Below are 20,598 nucleotides of genomic sequence, written 5' to 3' on the forward strand. Positions count from 1 at the left end.
AGCCTTACGAGAAGTGAAAAGTGGATTCCAGGAACTGTAAAATGGCATATGCCATCCCTGTGGATACTGTAATCACTATTTGATGCTCCAGAGGGGAAAGGGAGAGAGGACTGTGGCCACAGCCAAGGAACTCAATGAATGTCAATGTTGAGGAATGACTAAAGGACGAGAGATGAAATGAAAGGCAAAGGGTGTTAGTGTTATGTCCCAAGCCTGGTCTGGAAAGAGCCAGGGAGAGGTAGAATAGCAGCACAGTTAAAAGGCCCAAGTTTGAGTCCCAGCTTGGACTCTTATTAGCTGGAGGATTTGGAAAGGTGAATTAGCCTCTGAGCCTTGGTGTATAAAATGGAGATAATAATAGTACCCTCAGTATGGCTATTAGGATTAAACGAGAGTGTATATAAAGCACTTCCCACAGTGCCTAATAATAGCAGTCATAACAGAGCACATTCAGTCTACATTCTCAACTCTAGGGCATGAGAAAAAGGCTTTCTCCAAGGTTCTGGGTCAGGGTTCCTCGTGAGGTTGTGGTCAGCTGTCAGTCAGAGCTGCAGTCATCTGAGGCAAGAGGACCCACTTCCAGCTCACTCATGTGGTTGCTGGAAAGCCTCACGTCCTTGCTGGCTTTGGGCTGTGTACTGGAGGTCCTCACCAGGGGCCTCTCCATAGATTCTGACAGCATGGCAACCAGCTCCCACATAGCGAGTGATCAGAGAGAGAGAGAAAGCCGCAGTCATCTATAACCTGATCTTAGACACGACAGACTATCAGCTGGGTCATCTGCTATTGGTCACACAGACCAACGCTGGTACACTGTGGGAGGGACTACACAAGGGATGGAATCCCAAGAGGTGAGGGGCCTTTTGGAAGCTGGCTACTACACCCCTTCTCCCTCTTCCTTGTTTTTTCTCCACACCACTGATGACCAACACATTGTTTTTTGAGACAAGGCCTCACTCTGTTGCCCAGGCTGGAGGTGCAGTGGCACCATCACAGTTCACCATAGCCTTGACCCCCAGGCTCAAGTGATCCTCCCACTTCAGCCTCCTGAGTGGCTGGGACTACACGCACATGCCACCAAGCCTGGCTAATTTTTTATTTTTTATAGAGATATATGTTGCCCCAGGCTGGTCTTGAACTCCTGGGCTCAAGCGATCCTTCTGCCTCAGCCTCCCAAAGTGCTGAGATTGCAGGTGTGAGGCACCCGGCTTCTAACACATTGTTTACCTTAGTTATTTTGTTATCATCAGTGTCCCTGCAATAGAACATAAGAAGCAAGGGATGTTTGCCTGTCTTGTTCACTGCTGTATAATCAGCACCTAGAACAGTGCCTGACACACAGTAGGGCTCCATTAATATTTGCTAAACGGTGAGTGATGTGCCACCATAAGAAATTAGCCTGGGCCAGGTGCGGTGGCTCACGCCTGTAATCCTAACACTTTGGGAGGCCGAGGTGGGTGGATTACCTGAGGTCAGGAGTTCGAGACCAGCCTGGCTAATATGGTGAAACTCTGTCTCTACTAAAAATACAAAAAATTAGGTGGGTGTGGTGGCAGGCACCCGTAATCCCAGCTACTCGGGAGGCTGAGGCAGGAGACTCTCTTGAACCTGGGAGATGGAGGTCGCAGTGAGCTAAGATCGCACCATTGCACTCCAGTCTGGGCAACAAGACTGAAAGTTCATCTCAAAAAAAAAAAAAAATTAGCCTGAGTTCTCTCAGAATAGCATAGCGTAAGTCCTGTTCCCACTTTCTAAAAATGTTTGTACTTGATTCTCACAATCTAGGAGGAAAACAGGACAGTGTTTGTATCCCCATTTTGTCCATGAGGAAACTAAAATCCAGGGAGGTTCAGGTCTTCTTGCCCAGGGTCGACCAATGGTGTGGTGGGTCTAGGACAGGTCGCCCTTTCTTTTGCATACAGCCTCCCCCTGATGCCCCATAACTCCCACCTCATCCCACCGGGTGCCCTACTGCCTGGTGCAGCATTTAGCATTACTGGCAAGTCACAATCATCACAGATGAGTGATGTTCATAGAGCTTTCATTCAGCAAAGTCAGGCAGGCTGGGATGAAAGAGGGGAGCCAAGAAGCCGGGAGAGAAGACACCATGTGAATGCTCTGGCCTGATTCTCCTTTCCCTGCAAGCAGTGACATCTCCACTATGCAACAATGTCAGGCTCAGAGCCTCAAGCCCAGTCTGCCTGTTAGTGTTCTATAATAAGCAGGGAATGGCCAGGCGTGGTGGCTCACACCTGTAATCCTAGCACTTTGGGAGGCCGAGGCGGGTGGATCTTCTGAGGTCCGGAGTTCGAGACCAGGCTGGCAAACATGGCAAAATCCTGTCTCTCCTAAAAATTCAAAAATTAGCCAGGCGTGGTGATGCACACCTGTAATCTCTGCTACTCAGGAGGCTGAGGCAGGAGAATTGCTTGAACCCAGGGGGCAGAGGTTGCAGTGAGCCAAGATCACACCACTTCACTCCAGCCTAGGCAAAAGAGTAAAACTCCATCTCAAAAAAAAAAAGCAGGGAAAGGAGAGCAAGCAATTATCCCCCACAGATGGGAGACGGCTGTGCCCTGCTTAGGCTGAACCACTCTGAAACCCCAAAATAACCCTTTCCAGAGTCCCAGGCCCCCAGACATGGACATTCTCTGTTGGATAATGCAGTCCCACAGGGGGATCTAGGCTGATCTTAAAGTGGTTTTCCAAGTAAACGCAGTTGTCTCCCCATGAGGCGAGGGCCATCAAAGCTCCTTTTCCCTCAATGCCTACCAAGCCACAACCTATTTTAACAACACACACATAAATTAGCTCAGTTCATCAACAAGATCACCTCTGAATAGCAGATGTAGAAGGTTGAAGGTTAGCAATAAAGATGCCAGTTACACTTTCATGTGGGATTCCTGACCCTATATTCTGGTACCATACTGCCTAAGGCAAGAGACAAAGCAAGAAGGGTTCCTCCAGCAAGGGGTACATCAGGTCCCTGAGCACTGGAAGAAAGTAGTGATAGGGTTGATAATTGCATCAGGTTAGAGGCAGAGAAGAGAACTGGCCTGCAGTGACGGCCAAGGGTGAAGGGAGGGGTATTGGCTCCCCTCTTCTCTCCTAACTCTTGTCAAGGCCACCCACTCCTCTGTCCTGCCTAGTGTGTGAAGGGAGGCACCCAGCTCAGCTGCAGGGTCCTGGCTTCTTGGTGATCTGTACCAGCCTGCAGTCCCCTGAAAGCCCAGACCTGGATGTGTGTGCCTGGCTACCAAAGTGGCCCCAGGGGTGCCCTCTGCCCTCTGCGACCACAGGTGTATAAACATGCCTCTTAAAAGACACCATGACCAACCATGAGGCCAAGTGTGGGGCTAGCATCCGCTGATGTCTGTGTTTTGCACATACTAATTCACTTAATCCTCATGGAAATCTCTGAGGTAAAGAAGTATTTGCTTTAATTTACAGATGAAGAAACTGAAACTCAGATAGGTTAAAAATAGACCAAGGACACACAGGTAGTTGAGAGGCAAAGCAGGGACTTGAACACTGTTATGAAAATTATCTAAAACTTGAAAATAAGGCAAAAAGATTGCTTTGGATATTTAATTCAAAGTTAGACCAGAATAGTGGTTCTCAACCCGGGGCAATTTTACTCCTTAGGGGACCTTTTCACAATGTCTGGAGACATTTTTGATTGTCACAATTGAATGGGAGAGCAGATACTACTGCCATCTAGTGGGTGGAGACCAAAAATGCTGCTAAACACCTTACAATGCATGGGACAACCACCACGACAGAGTTAGCCATGTGTTGCTTAACAACAGGGATACATTCTGGGAAATGCATCATTAGGTGATTTTGGGATCTTGCGAACATCATAGAGTGTACTTACACAAAGCCAGATGGTCTAGCCTACTATACGCCTAGGCTATACAGTCTAGCCTACTGCTCCTAGGCTACAAACCTGTACAGCATGTTACCATACTGAATACTATAGTCAACTGTACTACGGTAGTAAGTATTTATGTATCTAACATATCTAAGCACAGAGAAAGTACAGTAAAAAAATATAATCTTAGAGGACCATTATCACACATGTGGTCCATCAATGACTGAAACAGCATTATGCAGCACATGACTACAACCAGTAGAAACATCAATAGTCACCACTGAGAAACTGTTCCAGCACAGTGTGACTATGCTCGACCTATTATTTGCTACTAATTAGGCCTCAAGAATGTCAATTTTTAGAAGACAATAAACAAAAAAATTAAAATAAAAAAATAAACAGCAAGCACAGTAGCTGATGCTTTTAATCCCAAAACTTTGGGAGGCCAAGGCAGCCTGGCCAACATGATGAAACCTCGTCTCTACTAAAAATACAAAAATTAGCCAGGCTTGGTGGCACATGCCTGTCATCTCAGCTACTCGGGAGGCTAAGGCAGGAGAATCACTTGAACCTGGGAGGCGGAGGTTGCAGCGAGCCGAGATCACGCCATTGCACTCCAGCCTGGGTGACAAAACTCTGTCTCAAAATAAATAAATAGAATCGCTCCTCACTTCCTAGACGGGGCAGCCAGGCAGAGACGCTCCTCACATCCCAGAAGGGGTGGTGGCCGGGCAGAGGCGCTCCTTACGTCCCAGATGGGGCGGCCGGGCAGAGACGCTCCTCACTTCCCAGACGGGACGGCCGGGCAGAGGCGCTCCTCACATCCCAGACGGGGCGGCTGGGCAGAGGCGCTCCTCACATCCCAGACGATGGGTGGCCAGGCAGAGAGGCTCCTCACTTCCTAGACTGGGTGGCGGCCGGGCAGAGGCTGTAATCTTGGCACTTTGGGAGGCCAAGGCAGGCGGCTGGGAGCTGGAGGTTGTAGCGAGCCGAGATCACACCACTGCACTCCAGCCTGGGCAACATTGAGCATTGAGTGAGTGAGACACCGTCTGCAATCCCAGCACCTCGGGAGGCCGAGGCGGGCAGATCACTTGAGGTCAGGAGCTGGAGACCAGCCCGGCCAACAGGGCGAAGCCCAGTCTCCACCAAAAATACACAAACCAGTCAGGCGTGGCGGCGCGTGCCTGCAATCCCAGGCACTCGGCAGACCGAGGCAGGAGAATCACGGGAGCCCAGGGCAGGGAGGTTGCAGCGAGCTGAGATCACTGCAGTACAGTCCAGGCTCGTCAACAGAGGGAGACCGTTGAAAGGAAGAAAGGAAGGAAAGAAGGACGGAGCAGCCTTCATGTTTTTATCTCTAGCCATTGCAATTTCTAAAATTGGTGTAGGCTAAGTCTTTCAGTCTCTGACCTGAGGTAGGGCTTTTGCAGGGCTAGAGGCAGAAGGCACGCCCATGGAGAAGGGTTTCAGCACAGAGGAGACTGCTGCCTTATGCTCTCAGTTGAACGAAGGCTTGGTGTAGACAGTGTTTCCCGCCACCTTCTCAGGCCCCTGCACTATGTGAGGCTGTTCCAGCTCCCTTGGGTCTGTACCCTCAAGCCTTTTTTCTTTGGCAGCATTGTCCACAAATGCCTGGGCATGCTGTTCTTTCCTAGTGCTGTGCTTTCCCACCTCTTTGAAGTGCCTTTTCTGGATGCTCCTTGGGCCCGTGAGGACTCTGTTTACTCTCTGAAGGCTTTTGCCTAACTTTGAATCTGCCGGCTGTTTTCTTGTGGTTGGACAGTTTTGTTTTGTTTTTTTTTCCCTACAGAATAATTTATTGGAACACACAGCTACAGCAATGTACAAGCACATTGACGCTCCTGACTACCCTCAGCTAGGGGACCCTTTTCTTCCCCCTTGCCTTGCGGACCTCTTCTATCAAATCTTTCAGGCACTGGATCTCCTTGGCCAGGGAATCCGCCCTCCCTTTTAGAGCCTCGTTCTTCTTTTCCAGCTCTTTGCACTCGCCAGTGAGAGCCTCCGCTCCACCCTCTTCTTCTGGCGGTACCTAGTGGCTGCTGTCTTGTTTTGCTCCATTTTTTTCAGCTTCTTCTCCAGTTTCTCACCCTTTACTTTTGCTGCTATCATCTTCTCTCCAGGAGGATCATAAGGTTTGGGGCAGGCAGACTCTCAGAGAACACCTGGAGATGGGATGCTCCTATCTGGAGAGCCCCTGGTAGAGGGGCTATGGTGAGCAGACCCTAGATAGGACTCTGGGCTCATAGAGATGCCACTATCATTGTCTGAAGGGGTGTCTTCCTCCTTTATGCACTGAGGGATCATGGTATCGTAAGCAGTGGAGTCTGGCTTCCTATCTCCTTCAGGATATCCACTTCACTGCCCAGCTCTAAACTAAAGGAATGATCTGGAGTGGAGGACAGGACCCCTGGGGAAAGTGGAAGAGGTTGCAAGAAGGTGAAGGGGGCAACCTAGTAGGGTTTTGTTAAACTTTCTGGGAGATGGTCAGTTGGGTTCATTGTCTGGGGGTGCTCCTTATTAGTCTCCTGGACTAGGGGGGCAAAGAGATCACAAGTGTCATCCAGCGTGGTCAAAAGGTCATCTGGCATGGTTTCCAGGTCATCTCTACCCAACAGGGCATCAAAGTCGAACTCCTTCAAATCCATTTTCTCCAACATCCAATCTGTCCCAGAGAAGGCATCCTCCTTGCTGTTGTTGGAGGGACTCCCCAACCCATCCACAGCCAGCCATTGGGAGGAGCCCGCCTTAGCCTTGTCACTGGACAACCCATGAGGTTTGAAATCCTGGGCCACCTCCAGGTAGTCATCTAAGAGAACTAGGCTTCCTTCTGCCCCCAAACCCGACTGCTGGAAGGGGGGCATCAAGTCCCCCACCAACACCTCGCTGCTCAGGAAGCTCATTTCGGTCATGTTGCAGTGCATTGCTGGAATCAAGGAATGTGCTTAATTCGAAGGTGTCTTTGTCGGTTACAGCAACGCTGCTGCTGAATGCCATGAGAAGCGCCATGGCTTAAGCCTCTGGGGGGTGCCGCTGCAGAGCCTGGTGCTGCTGCCGCTGCTGCAAAGGCCAATGCTGCCGCAGGCACTGCTGCCCTTAATACACCATGGTGGCCGTGGACCCTGAGGGCGGGGAGGTGGGAAGGCGCGCACGTGCGGAGAAAACTACATCTGCGGGTGGGTGAAGTAGAAATGCGCTTGGACAGTTTCTAGTTTCTTTTCAAATATTTGATGTGAGGAAGATTTCCGCATCCTGTGCTTGAGCTTCTCTGTCAGCTCGTCCAGGATCTGCAAAGCCTGCCAATGGTAGTCCAGCTGCGCCTCTACCAGGGCTGGGAGTTGACTCACCTGCTCAATGTTGGTGTCCAGGAGGTTGTGCATGCTGGTTTCTTCCACCTCCTTGGAGTCCTCAAACTTCTCCAGTGCCTGGCACAGCTCCTCATCGGGGCTCTTGCCCTGCCACTTCTTTTATTCTAAGTCCAGGCGGCGGCCGTCCAGCTTCTGCAGGTGGTGCGGGATCCCCTTCAGGTCTTTCTCACACAGGTTCTGGAGGAGGTCAATGAAGTTCTGCTTGACCTCTATGTCCAGGGAGTACTTCACCTCTGCCAGGTGCTTCATGGATTCACCGGCATCGAGCAGTGCATCACTGAAGTTGGACTCGTTGCCCAGCTCCTCCTGGTGGCGGATCAGGCACTCACTCAGGAGCCCCTCCGAATGCGGGTAGCCGGGGTTCTTCACCTGGCCCCGGATCTTGCACACCGTGTTGAGCATGGTCAGCTTAGCCTGCGAGGCTGGGTTGGGCTGCAGGTACTTGATGGTCCTTGCCAGCATTTCCATCACCGCCTTGCTGATGACATCTCCATCTCTTTGAAGTTATCGTCCAACTTGGTCCCGTCAGCCCCTCCGACCTTCTCACTGACCAGCTGGCTCGCCTTGTAGAACTGCTTCTTCAGCCCTGCAACTGACATGCTGCCTCCCACCGCCGAACCTCCCGCCCGGACTCCACCAGCAACAGGCTCCCAGGTGCTGCAACCCTCTGCACGCCTCAGAGGCCCCACCATGTGCTTGCCAGCTCTGCACTTGCCCCGGCACCGCCTCGAGTTTATGATTCTTTAGTCTCCTTCAATATAGATCTGTTCCCAGGATTGTTTTAAAGTATACTGACAAAACTTTGAGACTGCAAATGACCTGAGATATACAGTATCCTTACTTGAGAATAGTAATTTTTCAATACGCATTAAAGATCATTACACATGAGCCAAAAAAAAAAATAAATAAATAAATAAATAAATAAATAAATAAACAAAAGAGAAAAGAATGTCAGCTTGTAGAAAACTGGCAAGATGCAAATGACTCTTGTCTAAGAAAGTAACCCCAAAGATTATAGTTTTATAGACCTGAAGGACACTACCCAGTTGTGTATCTCACTTAGCAATCTTACTCCAGAATGCTCTTTTTATCACTGACTATTATAGATCAGTTTCTTCCAGCTTCCTCTAAACCAGTTTGTCTTCCCGCTGGCTCCCTCTTGTATTTTGCTAGGCCTGCCATAACAAGATACCACAGACTGGCTGGCTTAAACCACGGAAATCTATTTGCTCAGAATTCTGGATAATGGAAGTTCAAGATCAAGGTGCTGGCAGGGTTGGTTTCCTCTGAGGCCTCTCCCTGTGGCTTGCAGGGGGCTGCCCTCTTGCTGCCTCTTCCTGTGGTCTTTTCTCTGTGCACATGTGCTCCTGGTGTTTCTTTCTCATTTTATAAAGACACCACTCCTTTCACATTAGGACCTACACTTGAGACCTTATTTAACCTTAATTACTTTTTTTTTTTTTTGAGACGGAGTCTTGCTCTGTCACCAGGCTGGAGTGCAATGGCGCAATCTCAGCTCACTGCAACCTCCGCCTCCTGGGTTCAAGTGATTCTCCTGCCTCAGCCTCCTGAGTAGCTGGGATTACAGGCACCCGTCACCATGTCCAGCTAATTTTTTTTTTTTTTTTTTTGTATTTTTAGTTGAGACGGGGTTTCACCATGTTGACCATGGTCTCGAACTCCTGACCTCAGGTGATCCACCTGCCTCGGCCTCCCAAAGTGCTGGGATTACAGGCATGAGCCCCCATGCCTGGCCAACCTTAATTACTTCTTTAAAGGCTTTATCTCCAAATATAGTCATATTCTGAATGTCCCGGCAGTTAAAATTTCAACCTATGGACTTTGGGAGAACACACTTCAGTCCATAAAACTCCACTAATTAATTAACCTTTGATGCATGCTCACTACAAATTTGCATGAGGATTGTTTTTAACTTTTTGAAAACTATGCTTTGCAAATACATTTGTCTGAGCCCACAAAGTCTACTTGTTTCTACTATACTATACTTCTTGCATGCTGGACAGATAGAGCCAATTCACTGAGACAGCAGTATTGCAGTAAAGAAACAGTTTAATTAAGGCAAGGGCTGGCCACATGAAAGACAAGAGTTCATTATTCAAATCAGTTTCTCTGAGAATTCAGAGGCTAGGGTTTTTATGGATTAGTTGGTAGGCAGGGAGTTAGGGAATGGATGCTGCTGACTGGGGATAAAGCATGGCAAACAATCCTCATGTGCTGAGTCCACCATAGGGTGGGGGCCACAGGACTGGCTGAGTCATGAGTCGCAAGTCTAAGTGAAGTCAGTTGGTATCCAGAATGCACAGTTCTGAAAATCATCTCAAAAGACCAATCTTAGGTTCTACAATAGTGATGTTATTTACAAGAGCAAACAGGGAAGTCACAAATCTTGTGACCTCCAGCACAGATTATAGAAAGGCAAGCTATGCCTACATCTTAGCAGAATTCAGACCCCTCCTATAATCCTAATCTTGTGGCCTTTCATTAGTTTTACAAAGGCAGTTTCAGTCCCCGAAAAAGGAGGGGCTCAGTTTTAGGGAGGGACTATTATCATTCTTGCTTCAAAGTTAAGCTATACACTAAATTCCTCCCACAGTTAGCTTGGCGTGGCCTTTGTTATATGCCCAGGAATAAGTGAGGACAGCCAGCCTGTGAGACTAGAAGCAAGATGGAGTCAGCCAAGCTAAATTTCTGTCACTGTCATAACCTTTACAAAGGTGGTTTCATTAGGCATATTAATACAAATTCCTTAGTTAACACAAAGAATGACTCTCTAAAGGCTATATTTCAGATACATCACACGCTTCTTTCCTCTTGTCCCCTCAAACAGTAACCAAGAAGAGTATTTTTGTACAACAGAGACAGGCCTCTTCCTGAAGCTCCCTTAATCTGTCAGATCACAGATCAAAAGCTATCACACACTGCCCAAGGGACCCTACAGGGAGCCACTCTCAGAAAATAAATCCAAACCTCCTTTTTTCTGGCCACTGAAACGTTCAATAATTCGCTCATTATCTACATCATTCACATGTTTAATATTTATTGACTTTGGAATTATTGATTACTTTGCTGAGTATCTTATTAATTTAATCTATATTAATATTAAGGTGATGTATCAAATTGCATTCCAGAGTGTGGATTTGACTCTAGCGCCATAATCAGTCTCCTGGGACATACAGCTGTTTCTCTTCCCTCATTATAGAAAAAAATTGCCCCTGGCAAATGTCAAAGAACATCCTTTTATCAGTCTCTCTTACCAATCAATCCAAGCAAATGCAGTGGGCTTTCCTTTCCCCAGAGCTGAAGTCACCTCCTGACAGGAAGTTAAGTCTTTAGGCACTGAATCATAGCACTGAGCTGAAGCCTAGGACTAAGCAAGAACGAGTGAGAATCTGGAGACTTAAGGTTTGGTCATCTGTAGAGGACTGGGTTTTGTCTTGTTTTGTTTTTGTTTTGGTGTCCTGCAAGGTTTCTCACTGCCCTTCATTAGGTAATATGCCCTGCTCCCTGAACTGGCCAATTGTGTTACCCCATTCCCTTAGCAACAGTGATTGCTACTGAAGAAACAGGAGGCCAACAAAGAGTATCACTCATTCACCAGTAGAGTGTTTATGTCAGAGATATTAGATAAACCGGAAAACTAACAATTACACTGCAGGCTGTGGAAACAGAGAGAGGTACCTAAGGCACACCTGTAGGAATATGGAAGTTTGGTTTCATAAAAAGATTCTGGAGGAAGTCACCTCTGACATTTGAGTTGAGTCCTACAGGATATGGAGAAAGTAGCCCCATGTTCCAGTTACTATGGCTGTGTAATAAATTACCTAAAACACACTGGATTAAAGCTATGAAAACATCTTTTCTGCCCAGAGATTCTGTGGGCCTTAAATTCACATGGAACACATAAGGCATACCTTGTTTCTGCTCCATGATGTCTAAGGATTCAGCTGGAAGACTGGGAGGCTGGGGGCTGGAATTTATCTGAAGAATGACTCATTTACACGTCTACTGGTTGACCCTGGCTGTTGGCTGAGGGGGCCTCAGCTCTCTCTACATTGTCTCTCTACTTTGGCTAGTTTGGATTTCCTCAGAACATGATGGCTGGTCCTCAGTGTCAGCATCCCAAAAAGAGGGAATGCCAGACACAGTGGCTCACACCTGTAATCTCAGCAATTTGGGAGGCTGAGGTGGGAGGTTGCTTGAGTTCAGGAGTTCAAGACCAGCCTGGGCAACACAGTGAGACTCTGTCTCTAACAAAAATTTTTAAAATTTTAAAAATTAGCCAGGTGTGGTGATGCACACCTATAGTCCCAGTTACTTAGGAGGCTGAGGCAGGAGGATCAATTGATCCCAGGAGGTCAAGGTTGCTGTGAGCTATGACCACACCACTGCATTTCAGCCTGGGCAACAGAATGAGACTCTGTTTCAAACAAATAAAAACCCAAACAAACAAACAAAAAACAAAAAAAAAGAGGGAGTTCGGAGGAAGCTGTATCCTTTTTATGACCTGGACTTGGAAGTCACCAAGCATCACTTCTGCAGTACCCTATTGGTTGGAATAGTTATAGCCCCAACCCGAATTCGAAGGGAGGAGAATAGATAACATCCCTGGGTGACAGGAATGTCAAAGTCCCAAACAGCATATGACATGTGACAAATATTGGTGTGGCCTTCTTTGGAAGATCCAATCTTCCATACCAGGCAAAGGGATGGAAGACTAAGGAACAACATGAGGGATAGCCAGAGAGGGAAAAAGCATCACTTGTTCTAGGAACTACAAACAGCTTGGAGAAGCAAAGATGTCTAGATGCCTCCCAATATGCAGAGTGGGGTGTACAGAAGAGAGTGGTAAGGGCACTGGGAGAGCTAAGGTGGGCAAGAAAGCTTCCTCTGTCATGCTAAGAAAGCTGGAATTTGTCTTGACGGTGGTGAAAGCGGAGGGCTATGGTTAGATTCACATTTGAGATTTAGATTTTTAGATTTAAAATGATCACCCTGGTGACACTGGCTTAACTCACAATTTTGCCCAAGGCCTATGCTACTGCAGTGCTTCTGAAACTTTAAAGCACATTAGAATCACCTGGAGGTCTTGTTAAACCATGGATTGCTGGGCCTTGAAACCCCAGAGATTCTGATTCAGTAGGTCGAGAATAGGGCCTGAGAATTTGTATTTCTAACAAGTTTCCAGGTGATGCTGAGGCTGCTGGCCCAGGGACCACATTTGATAATCATTGCCCTCTGATAAATCCTATCAAAATATCCTAATGGCAGAGCATGGGAATTCTGGTGAAATCCTCCCCTACCCATAACCTGACAGCTATTAGGACCTGCCTACTTGAAGCTAAAAGCAACCAAGAGAGGAACAGGTACAGTGTACCATAGGGTCCCTCAACATCTTTGTCTGCCCATGCCACAGTGCCCCAGCTTCTTACCAAGTGTGCCTGATTCCTCTTGACTACCTCCAAGGAACTGGAGAAGGACAAGTTCTTGCAAAGCCTTCATCTTCTCTGATCTGCTACTCTAGGTCTATTTCTTTGGCCAAAAAGATGGGGCAATGATATCAACTTTGCAGGGAGCTGGAGCATTTGCTAGTGACCTTTCTATGCCAGAACTTGCTAAGCATGATAGCTAATAATGATGTAGCACAGGGTGCGGTGGCTCACGCCTATAATCCCAGCACTTTGGGCGGCCGAGGCGGGCGGATCACCTGAGGTCGGGAGTTCGAGACCAGCCTGGCTAACATGATGAAATCCCGTATCTACTAAAAATACAAAAATTAGCCAGGCGTGGTGTGGGCACCTGCAATCCCAGCTACTCTGGAGGCTCAGACAGAATCTCTTGAACCCAGGAGGTGGAGATTGCAGTGAGCAGAGATGGCACCACTGCATTCTAGCCTGGGCAACAGAGCAAGACTCTGTCTCAAATAATAATAATAACTAATGATGCAGCTTTCTCTCTCTGAGTATATAATGCAGTTCTGATGATGTGAGGAAGGGCCTCACTGTTGGTGTGGCAGAGTCTGAGACCATGGCTGGCAATGAAAACACTCCCCTTTGATGCCTATGGGCTCTCCCTTTATGGCTTCAAGGAGGGCTTCTCAATCTTGGCAGTATTTTGGACTGGATAGTTCTTTGTTGCACAGGTGGGGGGCTGTCCTGCACATCACAGGATGTTTCATCCCTGGCCTCTACCTACTAGATGCCAGTAGAACACACCCACCCCACAGCTGCCCATTGTGACAATCAAAAGCATCTCCAGATACTTTGCAGGGGGAAAATGATTTCTCCAGGCCTGGCATATACATAACAGTATTTAAGCAGCTGCCTAGAATTAATTAAACACAGAAGGATGTCTCTCATCCAGAATGCCCTGGACCACCTCTTTGATAGGCAATCAGATCCCACCTCCTCCACCCTATTTTTGAAGGCCCTGTGCCAATGCCACTTCTTCCATGAATACTTCCTTGGTTCCCCCATCCCTAGCTCTATATAAATCTCCCACTCAACACTCATACCTGTTAGTTTACATTCCTCTTGACACTTGTCATTTAGCATCCTAAGTATGTAAAGATGTCTCTCTTCACGATTCACAAAGTGGCTTTGGAAGAACTTTAGTACCTTCCCATCTTCTCTGCCATGAAAAGCGTACACAATTGACATTTTCTTTTTTCTTTTTTTTTTAAGACAGTATCTTGCTATGATGGCCGGGCTGGAATGCAGTGGCTATTCACAGGCACAATCATAGCTCACTGCAGCCTTGAGCTCCCAGGCTCAAGTGATCCTCCTGCCTCAGCCTCCTGAGTAGCTGAGATCACAGGCATGCACTACCACACTTGGCTCACATTTGACATCCTCTAAAGCATATATAAAATGTGAAGAAAACTTTCACAATTTGCATCCCTTTGTAATATGTAACGGAAATAAAATTCTCTTTTAAAATCTATCAACCATAGGCAAGGCATGGTGGCTCACGCCTGTCGTCTCAGCACTTTGTGAGGTGCAGGCGGGCGGATCATTTGAGCCTAGAAGTTCAAGACCACCCTGGGCAACATAGCGAAACCCCCTTTCTACAAAAAATACAAAAACTAGCTGGGCGTGGTGGCGCACACCTGTAGTCCCAGCTACTTGGAAGGCTGAAATGGGAGGACTGCTTGAGCCCGGGAGGGGGAAGTTGCAGTAAGCCAGGACCGCACCACTGCACTCCAGCCTGGGCAACAGAGTGAGACTGTCTCAAACAAACAAATAAAGGAGGCGGGTGGATCACGAGGTCAGCAGATCGAGACCATCCTGGCTAACACGGTGAAACCCCGTCTCTACTAAAAAAAAAAAAAAATACAAAAAATTAGCCGGGCATGGTGGCAGGCGCCTGTAGTCCCAGTTACTCGGGAGGCTGAGGCAGGAGAATGGCGTGAACCCGGGAGGCGGAGCTTGCAGTGAGCCGAGATCGCACCACTGCACTCCAGCCTGGGCGACAGAGCGAGACTCCGTCTCAATAAATAAATAAATAAATAAATAAATAAATAAAATCTATTACCAATATTTATTGTGCACTTAACAGGAACCATGCCCTGTCCAAAAAAAAACTTTATAGGGCTTAACTCATTTTATCCTTACCACAATCCTATGAAGTAGGAACTTTTATAAAACGCATTTTATAAACAAGGCACAGAGAGGTTAACTAACTTGCCCTCTGCTCACACAGCTAGGAAGTGGGCAGAGTACAGATTTACACAAGGCATCCGTCTCCTGGCCCCACATACGCAACTGCTGTAAACCCATACCGGCGGCCAAGCAGCCTCAATTCGTGCATTCACCCACTTACCAGCAAGACAGCAACTCCCAAGTTCCTCCTGTTTAGAATTCTGGAAGCGGCGGGCCACCAGGCTGCAGTCTCCCTGGGGTCAGGGGTCCTGGTTGCAGTCCGTGCTTTGCACAAAGCAGGCTCTCCATTTTTGTTAAATGCACGAATAGTGCTAAGCTGGGAAGTTCTTCCTGAGGTCCAACCTCCAGCTGTTTCCCCACAGAAGAGTGCCTACGGCCAGTGGCCACCAGGGGTCGCCGCAGCACCCCGCGCTGGAGGGCGGAGCCGGCGGCAGACCCGAAGCAGCATGTGGACTCTCGGGCGCCGCGCACTAGCCGGCCTCTTGGCGTCCCCCAGCCCAGCCCAGGCCCAGACCCTCACCCGGGTCCCGCGGCCGGCAGAGTTGGCCCCACTCTGCAGCCGCCGGGGCCTGCGCACCGGCATCGCTGCGACCTGCACGCCCCGCCATGCAGTAAGTATCCGCGCCGGGAACAGCCGCGGGCCGCACGACCTACGCCGCACGCCGCACGCCTGCAGGCGCAGGGAGGCGCCGCGCACGCCGGGGACGCTCCGGGGACGCGCGCTGGGCTAGCTCACCCCGCTCCCTCTCAGGGCGGCCCGGCGGAAGCGGCCTTGCAACTCCCTTCTCTAGTTCTCCCGGTTGCATTTACACTGGCTTCTGCTTTCCGATGGAAAAGGGGACATTTTGTCCTGCGGTGCGACTGCGGGGCAAGGCACGGGCGAAGGCAGGGCAGGCTGGTGGAGGGGACCGGTTTCGAGGGGTCTGCGGCTGTCTCCATGCTTGTCACTTCTCTGCGATAACTTGTTTCAGTAATATTAATAGATGGTATCTGCTACTATATACATACACATAATGTGTGTGTCTGTATCTGTATATAGCGTGTGTGTTGTGTGTGTGTGTTTGCGCGCACGGGCGCGCACACCTAATATTTTCGAGGCTGGATTTTTTTGAACGAAATGCTTTCCTGGAACGAGGTGAAACTTTGAGAGCTGCAGGATAGCTAGAGCAGCAGGGGCCCTGACTTTTGGAAACTGACCCGACCTTTATTCCAAATTCTGCCCCACTCCGCAGAGCTGTGTGACCTTGGGGGATCCCCTAAACTCTCTGAGACGTGGCTTTGTTTTCTGTAGGGAGAAGATAAAGGTGATGCCCATTTTGCGGACCTGGTGTGAGGATTAAATGGGAATAACATAGATAAAGTCTTCAGAACTTCAAATTAGTTGCCTTTTCTTCCCTTGGGGGTACAAAGAAATATCTGACCCAGTTACGCCACGACTTGAAAGGAGGAAACCCGAAGAATGGCTGTGGGGGTGAGGAAGATTCCTCAAGGGGAGGACATGGTATTTAATGAGGGTCTTGAAGATGCCAAGGAAGTGGTGGAGGGTGTTCCACGAGGAGGGAACCGTCTAGGCAAAGGCCAGGAAGGCGGAAGGGGATCCCTTCCGAGTGGCTGGTACGCCGCATGTATTAGGGGAGATGAAAGAGGCAGGCCACGTCCAAGCCATATTTGTGTTGCTCTCCGGAGTTTGTACTTTAGGCTTAAACTTCCCACACGTGTTATTTGGCCCACATTGTGTTTGAAGAAACTTTGGGATTGGTTGCCAGTGCTTAAAAGTTAGGACTTAGAAAATGGATTTCCTGGCAGGGCGCAGGGGCTCATGCCCATAATCCCAGCACTTTGGGAGGCCTAGGCAGGTGGATCACCTGAGGTCAGGAGTTCAAGACTAGCCTGGCCAACATGGTGAAACCCAGTATCTACTAAAAAATACAAAAAAAAAAAAAAAAAAGAAGAAGAAGAAAGAAAAGTTAGCCGGGCGTGGTGTCGCACGCCTGTAATCCCAGCCACTCCAGAGGCTGAGGCAGGAGAATCGCTTGAACCCGGGAGGCAGCGGTTGCATTAAGCCAAGATCGCCCAGTGCACTCCGGCCTGGGCGACAGAGCAAGACTCCGTCTCAAAAAATAATAATGATAAATAAATAAAAAATAAAATGGATTTCCCAGCATCTCTGGAAAAATAGGCAAGTGTGGCCATGATGGTCCTTAGATCCCCTCTAAGAAAGCAGACATTTATTACTTGGCTTCTGTGCACTACCTGAGCTGCCACGTATTGGGCTTCCACCCCTGCCTGTGTGGACAGCATGGGTTGTCAGCAGAGTTGGTTTTTTTTTTTTTTTTTGAGACACAGTTTCCCTCTTGTTGCCCAGGCTGGAGTGCAGTGGCTCAGTCTCAGCTCACTGCAACCTCTGCCTCCCAGGTTCAAGTGATTCTCCTGCCTCAGCCTCCCGAGTAGCTGGGATTATCGGCTAATTTTGTATTTTTAGTAGAGACAGGTTTCTGCATGTTGGTCAGGCTGGTTTCGAACTCCCAACCTCAGGTGATCCGCCCACCTCGCCCTCCCAAAGTGCTGGAATTACAGGCGTGAGCCACCGCATCTGGCCATCAGCAGAGTTTTTAATTTAGGAGAATGACAAGAGGTGGTACAGTTTTTTAGATGGTACCTGGTGGCTGTTAAGGGCTGTTGACTGACAAACACACCCAACTTGGCGCTGGTGCCCAGGAGGTGGACACTGGGTTTCTGGATAGGTGGTTAGCAACCTCTGTCACCAGCTGGGCCTCTTTTTTTCTATACTGAATTAATCACATTTGTTTAGCCTGTCTGTTCCACAGTTCCCTTGCACATCTTGGGTATTTGAGGAGTTGGGTGGGTGGCAGTGGCAACTGGGGCCACCATCCTGTTTAATTATTTTAAAGCCCTGACTGTCCTGGATTGACCCTAAGCTCCCCTTGGTCTCCAAAATTCATCAGAAACTGAGTTCACTTGAAGGCCTCTTCCCCACCCTTTTCTCTATCCCTTGCATCTACTTCTAGAGCAGCTGTTCAACAGAAACAGAATGGGAGCCACACACATAATTCTACATTTTCTAGTTAAAAAGAAAAAAAAATCATTTTCAACAATGTATTTATTCAACCTGGTACCTACAAAATACTATCATTCCAACATGTAATCAGTATTTTAAAAATCAGTAATGAGACCAGGCACGGTGGCTTATGCCTGTAATCCCAGGACTTTGGGAGGCCGAGGCGAGTGGATCATCTGAGATCAGGAGTTCGAGACCAGCCTGGCCAACATGGTGAAACCCCATCTCTACTAAAAATTAGCTCAGCATGGTGGTGGGTGCCTGTAGTCCCAGCTACTCGGGAGGCTGAGGCATGAGAATCACTTGAGCCCAGGAGGCAGAGGTTGCAGTGAGCCAAGATTTTGGGGGATTCTGTGACACAAAAAAAAAATCTGTAATAAGATATCTTGCATACTCTTTCATACTCGTATACTTCCTGCATGTCTCAATTCACAATTTCTAAGTAAATGCTCGATCTGTATTTAGTTTTATAAAATTCACAATTAAAAATGAAGGTTCACATAGTCAAGTTGTTCCAAACACACTTAAATGTCTCCTAGGCCGGGTGTGGTCGCTCACACCTGTAATCCCAGCACTTTGGGAGGCTGAGACGGGCGGATCACCTGAGGTCAGGAGTTTGAGACCAGCCTGGCCAACATGGTGAAACCCCATCTCTACTAAAAATACAAAAATTAGCTGGGTGTGGTGGCACTCGCCCGTAATCCCAGCTACTGAGGAGGCTGAGGCAGGATAATTGCTTGAACCCGGGAGGTGGTGGAGGTTGCAGTGAGCCGAGATCGCACCACTGCCCTCCAACCTGGGCAACAGAGCGAGACTGTGAAAATCCAGGTCCTCAGTCCCATTAACCACATTTCTAGTGCTCAGTAGCCATGGGAGCTCGTGACCACCACATGGGACAGCATATTTAGTACCTGATCATTGGTTCTCAGATCTGGCTACTCAGCAGAACCAAGAATCCACAGAAACGGCTTTTAAGAGCACAGCCCCACACCCCCCAGCCCCAGCCTTACCTACCTGGAGGCTGGGAAGGACTCTGATTCCACGAGGCAGCCTATGTTTTTTGATGGAGGGATGTGACAGGGGCTGCATCTTTAACATTTCCTCTGAAATACTGGAGACAGCTTTGAGGAGGAGATAACTGGATGTGTCTTAGTCCATTTGATGGAGGGATGTGACGGGGCTGCGTCTTTAACGTTTCCTCTTAAATACTGGAGACAGCTTCGAGGAGGAGATAACTGGATGTTTCTTAGTCCATTTTCTGTTGCTTGTGACAGAATACCTGAAACTGGGCAATTTATATGGTAAAAAAATTTTTTCTTACTGCTCTGGAGGCTGAGAAGTCCAAAGTCAAGTCCCTTCTTGCTGGTGGGGACTTTGCAGAGTATTGAGGCGGCACCGGGCGTCATATGGTAAGGGGCTGAGTGTGCTACCTCAGATGTCTTTTTCTTTTCTTATAAAGCCTAACTAGTTTCACTCCCATGATAACCCATTAATCTATGAATGGATTAATCCATTATTGAGGGAAGAACCTTCATGACCCAGTCACCGCTTAAAGGCCCCACCTCTCATTACTGCCACATTGGGAATTAAGTTTCAACATGAGTTTCGGAGGTGACAAACATTCAAACCATAGCATGCTGCCTCTTAAATGACTCAATAAGCTCCTGTGGCATCCACTTCTGCATGCCTTGGACAGCTTTTAGACATCTGTCCATTTTCCTAGAGGGACAAGACCGTCACCTGTGACCCTATGACCTTTTGGCTTTAGGCCTAACAAGCAGGTTATACCCTCACTCACTTTCAAATCAAATGTCTTGCAGACAATTTACCCAAGTTTACACATAGAAAAGGATATATAAATATTTATATGCTGCCGGGCGCGGTGGCTTACGCCTGTAATCCCAGCACTTTGGGAGGCCGAGGTGGGTGGATCAGGAGGTCAGGAGATCGAGACCATCCTGGCTAACACGATGAAACCCCATCTCTACTAAAAATACAAAAAATTAGCCAGGCATGGTGACGGGTACCTGTAGTCCCAGCTACTCGGGAGGCTGAGGCAGGAGAATGGCGTGAACCCGGGAGGCGGAGCTTGCAGTGAGCCGAGATCGTGCCACTGCACTCCAGCCTGGATGACAGAGCGAGACTCCATCTCAAATAAATAAATAAATAAATAAATATTTATAGTGCTTATAAACTAATAATAAATGCTATGGTCTGCTTGTTTATGTCACCCCACAATTCATATGTTAAAACCTAATCACCAAAGTGATATTAGGAGCTGGGGCCCTTGGGAGGTGATGAGGTATGAGGGTGGAGCCCATATGATTGGGATTAGTGCCCTTCTAAAATAGCCCAACGGAGCCCAGTGACAAGGCATCATCTATGAACCAGGAAACTGGCCCTCACCAGACACCATAGCTGTTGGTGCATTGATCTTGGATTTCCCACCCTCCAGGACTCTGAGAAACACATTTCTATTGTTTATAAGGCACCTAGTGGCTGGTACTTTGTTATAACATCCCAGACTAAGACAAATAACAGATACTTGTATCCCTGACACCAGGTTAAGAGATAGAA

General features: G+C 48.2%; 1 protein-coding gene, 1 long non-coding RNA gene and 2 pseudogenes across 4 annotated transcripts in view; 1 reads left to right on the plus strand and 3 right to left on the minus strand.

The window, feature by feature from the left end:
* LOC134759776 (uncharacterized) overlaps positions 1-15,633 on the minus strand; it is a 68,400-nt gene extending 52,767 nt beyond the window's left edge. Inside the window, exon 1 of the long non-coding RNA XR_010136518.1 lies at positions 15,103-15,633. This is a non-coding gene — a long non-coding RNA (uncharacterized LOC134759776). The remainder of the gene's footprint in view (positions 1-15,102) is intronic.
* Positions 5,754-6,819, minus strand: LOC100437834 (cyclic AMP-dependent transcription factor ATF-4-like; annotated as a pseudogene).
* Positions 7,060-7,955, minus strand: LOC134759775 (endophilin-A2-like; annotated as a pseudogene).
* FXN (frataxin) overlaps positions 15,362-20,598 on the plus strand; it is an 80,495-nt gene continuing 75,258 nt past the window's right edge. Inside the window, exon 1 of one of the 3 annotated variants that reach the window (XM_054520019.2) lies at positions 15,362-15,553. In XM_054520019.2, the coding sequence (XP_054375994.2) occupies positions 15,389-15,553 (165 nt within the window). In that variant the 5' untranslated portion in view covers positions 15,362-15,388. Of the gene's footprint in view, positions 15,554-16,264; positions 16,444-20,598 lie in introns of those variants that run through there. The other 2 variants (XR_008509709.2, XM_024252836.3) reach the window with 2 other exon arrangements.

Source organism: Pongo abelii, chromosome 13 (genome assembly GCF_028885655.2).
Source record: "Pongo abelii isolate AG06213 chromosome 13, NHGRI_mPonAbe1-v2.0_pri, whole genome shotgun sequence".
Classification (NCBI taxonomy): domain Eukaryota; kingdom Metazoa; phylum Chordata; class Mammalia; order Primates; family Hominidae; genus Pongo; species Pongo abelii.